The 12623-nt window shown below is 37.6% G+C and overlaps 1 protein-coding gene across 2 annotated transcripts in view; it reads right to left on the bottom strand.

Annotated features, from left to right (window-relative positions):
• LOC102688594 (BMP/retinoic acid-inducible neural-specific protein 3-like) overlaps window positions 1-12623 on the bottom strand; it is a 49618-nt gene that overhangs the window by 4910 nt on the left and 32085 nt on the right. For both annotated transcript variants that reach the window (XM_015355113.2, XM_006634633.3), the window contains exon 5: window positions 7511-7616. In XM_015355113.2, the coding sequence (XP_015210599.1) occupies window positions 7511-7616 (106 nt within the window). The remainder of the gene's footprint in view (window positions 1-7510; window positions 7617-12623) is intronic.

Raw genomic sequence — 12623 nt, 5'->3', positions numbered from 1 at the left:
ATAATATGCTATACATTATGTCAATGATTCTTTTACAAGGGTTGCATGGGAGTCTACAGTATGTATTAGATCAGGTTGAAGTCCATGTAGGAGTAAAAGCCATCCGGTCTTTATCTCACCCAAAGCTAAGCATTTTTCTTTAGGTGATAATTATACTGAACGATTCAACAGAACATACAGTATGACCATGGATGAGGTTGGATTCCCTGACAGCAAGATCACTCCCTTAGAGAAGTATCCCAGCAGAGTACTGCTAGGTATTTTAATTAAAACTGAAGATTTCCAACTAAGAACTCTTGTGGTGTAGTTGGTCAAATGAGACGTTATTAAATAAAGCCTAGTGCTAAAATGCCTGTATTTCAATATCTTTGCTTTATTTTCCCAAATTATAGTGCAGTTGTTCTTGCATCTCACAGCAGTACTTCCTTTGGAACCTGCTGCGAGAGTAATCTGAGACAGTTTTCTATCTTGTGTTTGAATAGAACAATTTTTTAAAAGCTTTTCTCTTCTACAGCTATTAATTCTTTGAGATACTAAAATCAGTCTGATTCACGGTTAATGTGGCACTTTTCTTTTCCCTCCAAGATTTACCCTCAATTGTACATCACATTTTTGGCTTTTAGAAATAAAAAAAAGTTGAAAAAATTCTACTTCAACAACACTCTTTAGAACAGTGGTGGGTGCCTGCTGTGATCTTGCTGTTATACTGCATAGACTCTGTAGTAACTACCTCAAAAGTACTCAATGAGGTTCAACAAGAAAAAGCTTGTAAAACTACAAACACAGATCTGAAAGAATACATTCTATGCATTTTCACTCTCATTCATGAATGTGTAAGCAGCTTCTCCACTATCATTGCTTTCCCCAGACAACTACATATTTCAATATTTCAGCAACTCCTTAACTATTGCAGACATTACCCTGTTTTTCTAACTCAAGCACAGTGGCAGAGAAAGATCACACAGACTGCAATGCAAAACCATATAGTGATCAGCTGACGGATATATCAGTCATACTCCAATTCCAATCCAACACAGAAAAAAATAAAGTTGCTGATTTTGATCAGGATTTTGCAGGAGATGGAAAAAAAGTATACTGGCATGATGTACTGAGAATAAGAATCATGAGATTAGAATACTGATGAGCTGCTGACTAACTTGTGGAGGTCTGAAAGGGCCAGCTAGGACAACACTCCAATTGCCTGCTCGTGAGGAGACTGGAAGCTGGTATAACAGACTCAGTTACACAGTGTTAGTATGATTAAATGAGAGCCTAAGGACTTACAAAAATCACATTAAGAATTTAGGCTACTACAGACAGCAGACCAATTCGTGCTCCAGGCGAACAGCTGAGACTTTTCTGTAGGATTCGTAATGAATATATCATCGAGAAATAGAAAGCAATAAAACAGAGCAAAAGGCTTGTAATGGGACTGTCCGCTAAAATCTTTCTGTTCATGCACAGCATGGTTTGACCTAAAGAGCAAGAATCGAGAAAACCAAAAAGTTCTGGCTGGGTGCAATCTTATATTGTGCAATCAGTAGGTTTGTTCTGTTTGTACCATATTGACTTGTCAAGAGGCTTGGGTAACATAAAGGGCTATGAGTAGGTCTTCTTCTGGTTGACATCATGGGAGGGGGAACATTCTAAAGGTCATGACATGGTGATAATTAATTCTGATGAAAGGGAATCTGTGCAAACTCAAAACCATTAAGGGCTTTAATAAATCCTTGTAAAAAGACCTCAACCCTCGGATTTTATAATGCCACTGGACATTATCTGAAGCCAAAGGAAACGATAAAGCAAGAAGTCATTAGTAATAATTTTAGAGCAGTGACAACTCTATGGTAAACCTGCTTTTTAAATCTGAATATTGAATTATCTAATTATGATGTATATGTAGGAAACTGATGTACGGTGGAAGGCAACAAAATCGTGCGCGATGCAGTCCTGCAAAATGTTAACTGTTGAAACGGTAAAACACAGGCGCCAACCCAATTCAAATCAATTTTGTCCCTCGCTGACTGATGAGGATTCTAACTCAAGCAGTTAAAGGTCAGAAATTACAGTTGCTGATTTGTACCTCTAATAAAAATGCCAACTAAACTACAATATCCACTCGTCTCTGTCAGGCCAATATGGTCACATTTTGGGATCACGAGAATGGCTAGCCTCCCTTGATGTGCCAACCTTGCTATCTCACTCCTGGATCAATTAGTGCGAAGGGCTGCAAGCTTATAGTGGCAGCAGATCAACTTGAGTAAAGGTGATAGGTAGGGAATCTTCTCTGGCAGCTGCAAGCAGACTTTGCCAATTTCCATTAGATATTCCAGGGGCTGCTAAGCAAGTGTGATGGGAGCAGCCATAGGAACTCCTTCTCTGCATCCTAATTATGCGAAGTGAAGATCTGAGGCGTGTCAACTGGGCCTGATGAGCAGCCAAGCAGTAAGAGAGGAGGGGGGAAAAAAGCGAATCTTGATTAAAACCGCAGATTTCATTTTCATTTCAAATCTGCTATCACTTTCTCCAAGCATCACGCTGGAGAACTGAGAGGATACCTCAGGGAAGACTGGTACAACACAGTCGATGATAAAGAACATTTTTCTTGTATTCCCTGATGACATTTTAAGATTGTGAACTGTATTCTAGATTATAAAACAAAATGGCAGGACCAACTTCTCCCAGGGTTTGGCAGTTGGGATTTATTCTCAGATCTATTCACACTAAATGGGAGGTGGCAACATCCTACGAGATATTTTATTTCCATTTATCTGAACAGATTGCTGGTTGCACTGCGTCCAGAGATCAGACTAAGCCAATATGTTATAAACTAGAGGCAGACTTATTCACTGCTGCCAAAAATGTAAAACCACATTTACTGAAATAAAGAGACAGTTTGTAAACCTTTATCCAAGTTTTTATTATTCGTGTTCAAATATTTGTTTTCTTATTGCTTTTATCTCAGACATTGCTTATGACCTTTACCAGTTACTCTGCGTTAGAGATTTTAACCCAAAGGTTTCCATTTCAGACTGTACAGAAAAAGATGAAAGTGTAAGCATTTTATGTCCTTAACATGGCAAAGCACCATGCTTTATGGTCGAGTAGGCAGATTAATAGGAAATGTTGAGATCAGATAATGAAATATCAACTTAAAAATTATAACAGTGATTTGCATTTGTATTCATGATATGGTTTTACCATTTTTTATCTTCATTTTCTTTAAGAGGCAGAGAAGGTACTCCTGTATTACCCAAAAATGTGCTGAAGGAAGCTAAAAAAAACAAAAACAATCGAATAACACTTTAATTGACCTGACTAGAAAGCTTTAGACCTGCAGACCTGTATGTAAGGTTAAACACTAAAGTCCCTTTAAAGATAACTGACATGCTTTGTCAGACTGTTACAGGTCTACTGCTATGACTGTACTTTCACGTCTTTATTATGTACAGTGTGTGCTCACCTCAGTGCTGGGTGAGACTGATGAACAGCAGGGGTGATTCTTAATAAAACGGGCAGATGCATTTTTTCTGTTAAAAAAAGCCCTCGACCGTGTGCTGCTCATTAAGGAGAGTGGAGCCCAAGTGTGAGATGCTCCCAGGATAGTTGGTTTAAGCAAACTATGGTGCAAGGTGACCTCTTTCCCACATTTTATCTTACTACACAGTACCTGAATACAGAGCACAACAGAATGCCGGACCAATTCGGCTTTACTGCAGATAAAATGCTGATATGAGACAGAAGAGTTGGCTTAGTTGCACCCTGGTGTGGTAGCTGCAAACCTTCAAAAGATAATTTCACATACCTTGAGCTGCACTGTTCCCTCTTCAGTAATTGCAGAAGATGTACAGTAAACTGCTTGTCAATGATTTAGTAAGAGATTAAAGGTACTCTTTTTCTTTTCAAACTGTCATAGGGTATAGAGTAATATTAAAAGGAAATCTTGTGAATAACTGATTTGACAGATAGTGAGTGACCTTCTGTTTTTCAGAATGCCTCTGTCTTTATGAAAGGAAGCCTGAACGGTATGATCTTGGTATCAAAACCTTTTTTATGTTTTGCCAGAGGCACACTGTTTCCCGAAAAGTAGTAATAAGAGGCTCTTAAACTGCAGCAAAAAATTGCCTTTTTTTGAAATTCTGAGGAGACTTTTAAAAAAATGATTCATAGAGGGAAACCTTTTAACCCCTTTTTCTTGTATCAGATGCTATGCGCCGCACTTTGCTTTAACAATGTATCTGATAACTGTGCAGATGGTTAACAAAATGAGTCACCAAAAGCTTAAATTAGCTAAACGCGTATGGTAAGAAAAAACATCCACAGGAACTTACAATTACAAAATTACAGAATTACAAAAATATCATAATATTACAATTACAATAACGTCCCCCCATCAGACTAGATGGATAGCATGTGGAACTGTATTAGTTTCAAACTGATCTCTGTAGGAAATGTATAGAGTCTAAGCCAGTATGTTGGTCTGTTTAGCCTAAGTGAATCACATTTCAGAGGAAATATCCTAGCAACTAAATAAGAAATAAAAACAAAATAGTTTGTCTTTTACATGCCACATTTAATTTGCTGTTTTAACTTCAAGGATATTATGATTGTGACAACCATGCATGAGCTAAATAAAACACAGATACACACACATATAGAACTTTCTGTCCAGAACTGTCCAGAAACAGCTAGAAGAAATCCTTGGATACATTAGCTACTAACTACCAAACATCATCAACTGGGCTTGATGGGCCAAATGTAATCTAATTTAAAGTCTTTACGTTGTTCTTAAATAGATGTGTACCATTTGTGTACAGTGTACCATTGTACAAGTTTTTTTTAGTATTTGCTAATCGCCCACATCTCTTTGCCGTAGTAAAAAAATTAACGTCAAAAACATACAATTTTCCTATAGAGTTACTCCATTTATTAACATGCAATCATGTCTCCCAATATGCTGTCAAAGTGCTGGTTTGTATTCACTGTTTAGGAATGGAATGGAATTTTGGATGGAATTTTGGGATGAGGGTTGCGCTACAATTTTAAAATTGAACTAGTTTTTTAACAGCAGCCTTTTCTAAAATGCAGATTTTGTTGATATTTTTTGCTGCTGAAAGGCTAGTTCTTTTTTATCCCAACCAATTATGCTGGCCTAATTTCATGGCTTGTTGGGAGGCATCCTTTACATCTCAGTAGTTTTGTTACTGACACATTTTTAATGAAAGGCGTGTGCGGTACAGTGACATTACTTCCATTGCAGTTTACAGCCTTGTACTCTTCTGTTGCCTTCATCAAAAGCCATGTTTCCCTCTCATGTTTTAATCAGAGGGCTGGATTTCCTCTCTTCCCATGTTTTTTTTATCTTTGTGAAACCAAGGACATCTTGAGTTTCCCGTAAGTAAATTAAATGGCTTCTTTTTGAAACATCTGTTTCGTCTCTCAATAGGGAGCTGTGGTGGGTGGTGTGGAGCTGGAATACAAGATTACCTTTTTGATCACAGTGGGACAGCAAGGGATGCTTCTTAATTCGAGAACAGCTTTGCTGCATTCAGTGGAGCTGATGTGGTGGGTCGCGGGCAATGCTCCAAAATGGGCTGGGTTTGAGATGCCACTGTTCTAATCAAGTGAGGTTCTAAAGTGAACTAGAGGATATCCACCCACGCACTTCCTCCTTTTTCATATTTTGGAAAACACTACACGTAAAAGTAAAATGCCAAAAAAAAGGTACAAATCCATTCAACACTGTATTGGGCAAGCTAGCTTTCAACAACTCCCATTGTACCGTAGAATTTAAAAAAAAACATACAAACTGCTTTTAAAAAACTGAATGCATAAAACTTTGATGCTAATTAAGAAGAAATGCTTCTTATCCTGTGATCTGTCATTTATGTATCTCTTTAAACTACCAGTTTAATACTCCCAGGTAATATTGTTTTTTTCACTGTTTATTTCCAATTTTCCACTGATGGAAAGACCTCATTAGCTCACCCGTGTTCACTGGATGGATGGCTATCTTCAATTGCAAGCTCACAGTTTAACACAGCATTTGTGTGATCCGAGATTCTTGAAAATGGTATTACCTGAGTGTTTTGATACATCTGGTACGCTGATACTAATGGCCACATTAAGGTCTCGGCTTAATACAGAAATATTGAGCACCTGCTGGTGGCAATATCTTCTATACTTAATCACATTCTGTAAATGACGTGCAATTGTATCATTACTGTGCAGCAATTGATATTGAATTACATAATATGAAACTGTGAACTAGTGTTGGTTTAGTCCTAATTAAGACATCACAGAAATTAAATATATCAACATATTCCTTTAATAATTTACTACCTTCATATGCAAAGACATGATTTGTTTTGATCCATGTGTTAATTAAAAGACAGTTAGGGGTCTAGCTTCAGACTATCAATAATTAAAATTTCCCACTTTATCTTAATTGTGTTATGATAATATCTTAATTTTAATTTGTTCATTTAAGCGGCTCTCTTAAGCCTCTGAATGCAATGCCATTAAGTTAGGAAAGGAGGACACAATTATGGTAGATTCAAAAAGCATCCGTCTTGCCATTTCATGCCAGTAAATAGAAGTCACATCTAAATCATGACAGATTTCAAACAGGGGAAAAAGTGTTCTTCTAAAGATAGACAGTAATCGTGCATCCAGAATTGGATATCACTTGTGGGGGTGACATAGTAGCTTGGCAGTCAGAGCTGCTGATGCACAGCTCTTGGGTCCCGGTTTTGACTTTAGCCTGGGGTGCTCTCTGGTTGGAGTTCTCATGTTCTCCCAGAGATTTCGTGGGTATTATACTTTCCACAGACATGCTGGTGGGGTATAATTGGATATGCTCAATTGTCTTTCTGGCTCCCTGTGATAGACAATGCAGAATGAGAGCAACCAGTATACAACCAGCCCCCTTCTTGTGCCTTAGACTTCTGGAATAGGCACTAGGTTGCTATAATCTGGAGAACTGGCTTTTAGATAATGAATGAATGCATGGAAAATGAATGAATACTTGTAGGATGGGATTAGCCCCTGAGGTCTCAGTTACACTACAGACTTACCTTTATTGACTGAATTTGTGTATGAACTGATAAATAAAAGCTTATTTTGTGCACACAGATCAAAATGCTTTTTAAGCAACAGTCACGTCTTTGGCTCAATATTGTCTATGCCTTAAGGAATGTTTATTTTCTCTGCTCAAGACAAATATGAATTTGGATGAGTTCTTCAAAAATGGCTTGGAAGGATGTTAATGAATTTTAACGTTGTTCAATTTCTAAATGTGGAGCGACGCAACTAGTGGAAAGTAATAACAGTCTTATCCAATTCAGTAAACATGGAACATGGAAAATAAACGGCTCTATCACAATTCAGCAATTCAGCTAGCACTAAGTAATACTTCCTCTTCTTTGTGGTAGTGTACGCAAGAACCGATTAGTTTAGGCTACAGATGAGACCGACCTCTCGCTAATGTGTCCCCCCTTGGCCACATTACCTTGTAAATGGATTTTGTTTTCAGGGCTTTGCACTAGAACAGAACTGACAGAGTCAAGGTTGTCGTAGTTACTGCATCCAAGAGGGCCAGTCCTGGTTTCTGTTACCTAGGAAACAAGAACACAAAAAAACTTCAAGGTGCCGTCGACAAATTATTCTTAAAACTGTGATATTTCACTTGCAATCATTAAATCGGACAGATGTGGAATGCTTGACTATCAACTTACAGTTCACCCAACAGAAAAAATAACCTTAATGACACTCATGGAACTAATTATTATTTTGAATGTTCTGTTTTAATCTAAAATAAGCTTGAGATATTAATTTCCAGTCAGGTATGAAGAAGTACTTCAGAAAAAAAAACCTCAGGAGTAACTGAACACTAACTACTTGTTTTACTGGACAATGTTAATCATTTGTGTTAACTGTGGACAGGAGGGTCTCCATTTTCAGGAAAACAGGCAACATGAAATGCAACGACATCCCTAACAACCATTTGATCACATATGGTGGTGTGACAGAAAAAAAAAACATTTTATTGCTTATTCTTCTGTACTGGAACCATGTTGATAAAGACCCAAAACATTGAGATACCTATCAATATAACAAAAGCACTAGAACCCTGTTCACCAAGAAGTTAAGCTTCTAGAAAAAAATTCTAAGCTCTGAGCATAAGTCAAAATATTTTTAAATTAAGAGCGGAAACATTTGAAAAATGTTGACTGTTCACTTTTGGGATTAGTGAGTGGATGGAATCCTGTCGTTAAAGCAGAAAAAAGATTGCACTAGAAATCTTTCTGGCTGTCAGTCTTATTCCCTGCATAAAGACAGAGAGATCCTACAGCCTTTCAGCGAATACCATGTTATTTCCACTACTGATATGCTTCGATGGATCGACTTTATTCATGGGTAGGCAAAATAATAGATACCGTCAAAGTGTCCGAGCAACACAAACTACAGCCGTTGAGCTTTTAATAAGGAGGAGAACCCCATAGTGGCTGCTACATTTTAAAGCTTGCAATGTGGTTAAGATTGTGAGGAGGGGATCACAAACACTCAATGCATGATGTAGAAATCTGGTCAATTCATTAATCTTTTGCACATTAAAAGTGTTTTTCTCCACCATTACCTTAAATAGGTGGTACACAGCACTCTTACTTTTAACAGGTTGCAAAACTGTGACAATTGTGTTGTAAAGCATGACAGGGGGCTGAATGATTTTTCTTCACGTTAAGCACAAAATTAGGTATAGAACTGTTTTGTACATCACTGATGCATGAAAATTGCAAGGTTTCAAGGCACTTTTCTAAAGGCATTTTCATTTAAGAAAATGAAGCCGCCCACTCATCCCATAAATCAGAACAAGCCTCAGAAAAAGTCTAACAAGTTTAAAGTGATTACACAATATTCACATTATATAAACAAGCCTGTAACCAGTTAATATTTAAGGATACTGACTCCTCCAGTCTCCCACCCTCATCCTGCCCTGTAGAGTCGGCGATTAAATCTTTTTTCCAGTGATCCACCCCTCTTCCTTACTCCTTACTCCTCCATCCAGTCTTTTCCTACACTTGGTTAGAAGAAGCCTCCAGTCACACTCTAGGCCTGAAGCACTGCTTCACATTATCAGATGCACACTCTGACTTGTTATTGTACTGGCCCACAACTAACAATACATTTGATGTCAGTCCCTCCTACTATGTAGATATGCTAAGTTATATCCCTGGACTTGATTTATGGAACTTCTTCTTGCATAATTTCTCACATTTCTCTGACTTTATAATGTGTCTATATATATGGAATATGTTTGCCATGTTCGTAGTTTAAAACCCTTGCACATTGCCTTGGATAAAAGCATTAACCACTTTGCAATACGTGAATCAGAGTTATGTTCTATTATCTTCATTGATTTTTCCTCATTGTGTCTTTAATGTTACGCAAAGGCACATGTCTCTTCAATACCAAGAGAGAGTAACTGCTTAATATTAGAAACTGATAAAAAAACAGCCATAGAATAATGCCAAACACAGCTTCTATAATTCAATGTTAGATCACAAAACCCCCACAATGTTAAAACTACTAGAACTACGAGAAGTGAAGCACTGAAATTTCTTTAAACACTTAAATACAATTTACACATTCCAAGAATGGAAAGCACCAGAGTTGATTTAATCAAGCAGCAAAAAAAAAAAAAGAATGCCTCAATGTGGCACTGGCTTTATTAAAAAGGATAGAGGAAAATAGTATCTGTATCCCTGCCAAAGTTCACTTTGGAAATGGGTGCTGACTCAAGACTACCATCAATTTTGAATACAGGCGGTATAGCATTCAGAGGAGATAGTGTTTATATGCATATATCCTAAAGACCAGCACTCTTAACAAGTAAAAATTGTGCTCTGTGCTGATCCTCGACCTCCGTTTCCCTTCTCAAAGATAATCACCAGCTTGTTAATTACTTTGAGCAAGCAAGCATTTGCATCTTTATCCCCGTCATCACCTTCTCCTCCAGCTAAGCAGCTTCATTATTTTAATGATTACAATTCTGAAAAGAAATGATGGCTATAGGTGGTACAGTGGCCCGATTCCCCTTCTTATATTATCTTTGGAGCACAGGGTTCAACATTTGGTTGAGCTCCGCAGACGAATGTATGCTGCAGTGATGTTAATGGAAAGCAAGAGGATAATCTTCATATATCCTATTTATCACGATCTCCTATTTTACCATTTTAAAAATAGTCATGCTACCACTGATGACAAAAGTAAGATCGGTTAACATTATCACGGTACAAAACCAAATTAATTTGTGCAGAGCATGCAGCATAATGCACTTCAGATTGTTTCCCACAGTGATGTGCATCGTAGGATGTGACAGCTTTTGCCACAAATGTTAAAAACCACTATCTAGTGCTACTAACCTCCTCTTTTGCAAATACCACCCGAAATTCAATTCAGGCTCACTTACATACTGAGAACTGGCAATTAGTGTAGATCCAAGTGTGATAATGAGTTAATTAATCTACAGGACTAGACTTACTTTGAAGTACTGAATGAGGCATCAGCAGTTTGCAACTCTTGACCAACTTTCCATAAATAACCTGAAGTCTCAGAGCCCCAAGCTAAAATGAAATGCAATTGTTGAGGTGATGGATTAGAATTATGAAGAAATTGCAGTTGGGACTCACTGGGACAAGGATCTCTATTATTAGATGTAATTTTAATCACATTACTGCCCAGAGGTCTTGGGTCTATACAGCCAAAACTGCAGAGATTAATTTAATTTAAGAGCAGGGCTTGTTCACATCTAAAGACATTTAACCATGGTAGAGGCTTTGACGTTTAACTTCGGAGGTTCTCAAATTCTAATTTTTGACTGATTCCTCTGTCGATGCATTGCATTGAAGGAAAACAGTTCCTTTTAATATAAATATTAGCAAACAGAAAAAGCCAACAGATAAAAGCCAAGCACACACTGTACAGTATACAGTATTAACAAGGACTCAAAACAGAATTTCTCTGCTTTTATGTTTGGCAATTGCAGATCGGCAAAGTCAATGCAGTCAATTGTTCATCTGGCTGATGAAAATTCATTTCAATTTATTAGAGCATTTACAGACTCAAACATGAGGGAGTTAATAGCTCTAGTGCTGTTCCATGCATTAGACATCAGCAGAGAAAACCCTCGTGAGACCACCATGTAATGTGCTGTTCTTGGTGCCTGAAAAATAAGATAAAATAGTCTACCTTCAATGATAAGTAACAAATTTACAGAGCATTCCCTAAGCAGTAGCTTTACACTGGGGCTTTGTTTCAGCAAATGTGATAGTGCTCATCACAGACCATTTTTCCACAGAGAAGTGCACCACAGAAGACATCAGTCCTTGTTGAAAGTGTTTGACCCCATTCTGTGATATATTCAGTGCAGTAAGAAAAAAAAAACATACTACCATGTTCAAACGGTGTCCTTTCCTCATTTCTTTATTTTCATCCACAGCCAGCACTACCACTGACTGCAATGCATCAAGGGTGGTCTTATTCCTATAAACTATAGACAGAACAAGCTAGGCAAAAGGTACCAAATACCAGGCCAATACTGGTCGCAATTCAAATAAAACTATAAGCCTTCTTCTGGAAGTCAAAAGAGGCAAAGTATTTTGCAAAGTATTAGACAAAGTTCAGTTTTCTCCAAGTTTTACAGCACACTGAACAGAGAAACAGATGTTCCTAGCTTGAACCAAGACACCCCGTAAAAAAATCAGGTAAGTGTTGCTTTTCTGCCATTAAAACCATTCTCCTGTAACTGCAGCAGCTTGAAACTGAAAGGTATCTGATCAGGCTCTCCCCCAAAGAGGATCATGGCAATATTTAAAAAAAGCAGACAAATCAAACATTTTTGTACTACAGTCAATTGATATAAAATGGCACAAATGTCAAATCACTGTTGTTTCTTCCTTTGGTGTTGCAAGGAAAAAAAGGAATTTCTCATCATAACTACCACATCACCAGAGAAACATTTGCCTGTACGCTCGTATTCTGCATGCACCTTTTCACTTAAAGTGTTATGAAGGTACTCACAAACCCAAATATAACTGATGATAACGGATGGGGTTTTCATCTGATAATGAGTTAATTAATTTGTCGAACACCAGTCTTGCCAGAGGCTACACAGTAAGGAGAGATGAATAAGGGTCTCATTATTCAACTCCAATTTTCCATAAATAACCCGTTGTAACCAAGTCCCTCTGAAGCCAAAAGGCAATTGCTATCATGATGAATTTTAATTGCAAAGTTATTGCAGGAAGACCTTAGGGACAGGTTACACTTTTATATGCCACAATTGTAATTACACTAATAAGAAGCAAAAGCACAGCATTATGGGGACAAGGTTTAAAATGAAGACAGCAACTGTTTCAGAGGCGGGGATGAAAAACATACAAAGCTGCAACAGAAAACACAAAGACGACCATCTATTTATTTGTGTTAAGATTCTTCGATTTTACTTCTTACCAGAGAGGCAAATTTGTGCTTCTCCTCTACACTGCATGCCATTCTGAAAATCAGACATCGAGGACTAAGCCATTGTCATTTATAGCACGTTACAGAGAGTTTGTTCAATT

Source organism: Lepisosteus oculatus, chromosome 9 (genome assembly GCF_040954835.1).
Source record: "Lepisosteus oculatus isolate fLepOcu1 chromosome 9, fLepOcu1.hap2, whole genome shotgun sequence".
NCBI lineage: Eukaryota > Metazoa > Chordata > Actinopteri > Semionotiformes > Lepisosteidae > Lepisosteus > Lepisosteus oculatus.
Note: the sequence above shows the minus strand (reverse complement) of the source record. Positions and strands in the feature narration are given on the sequence as shown.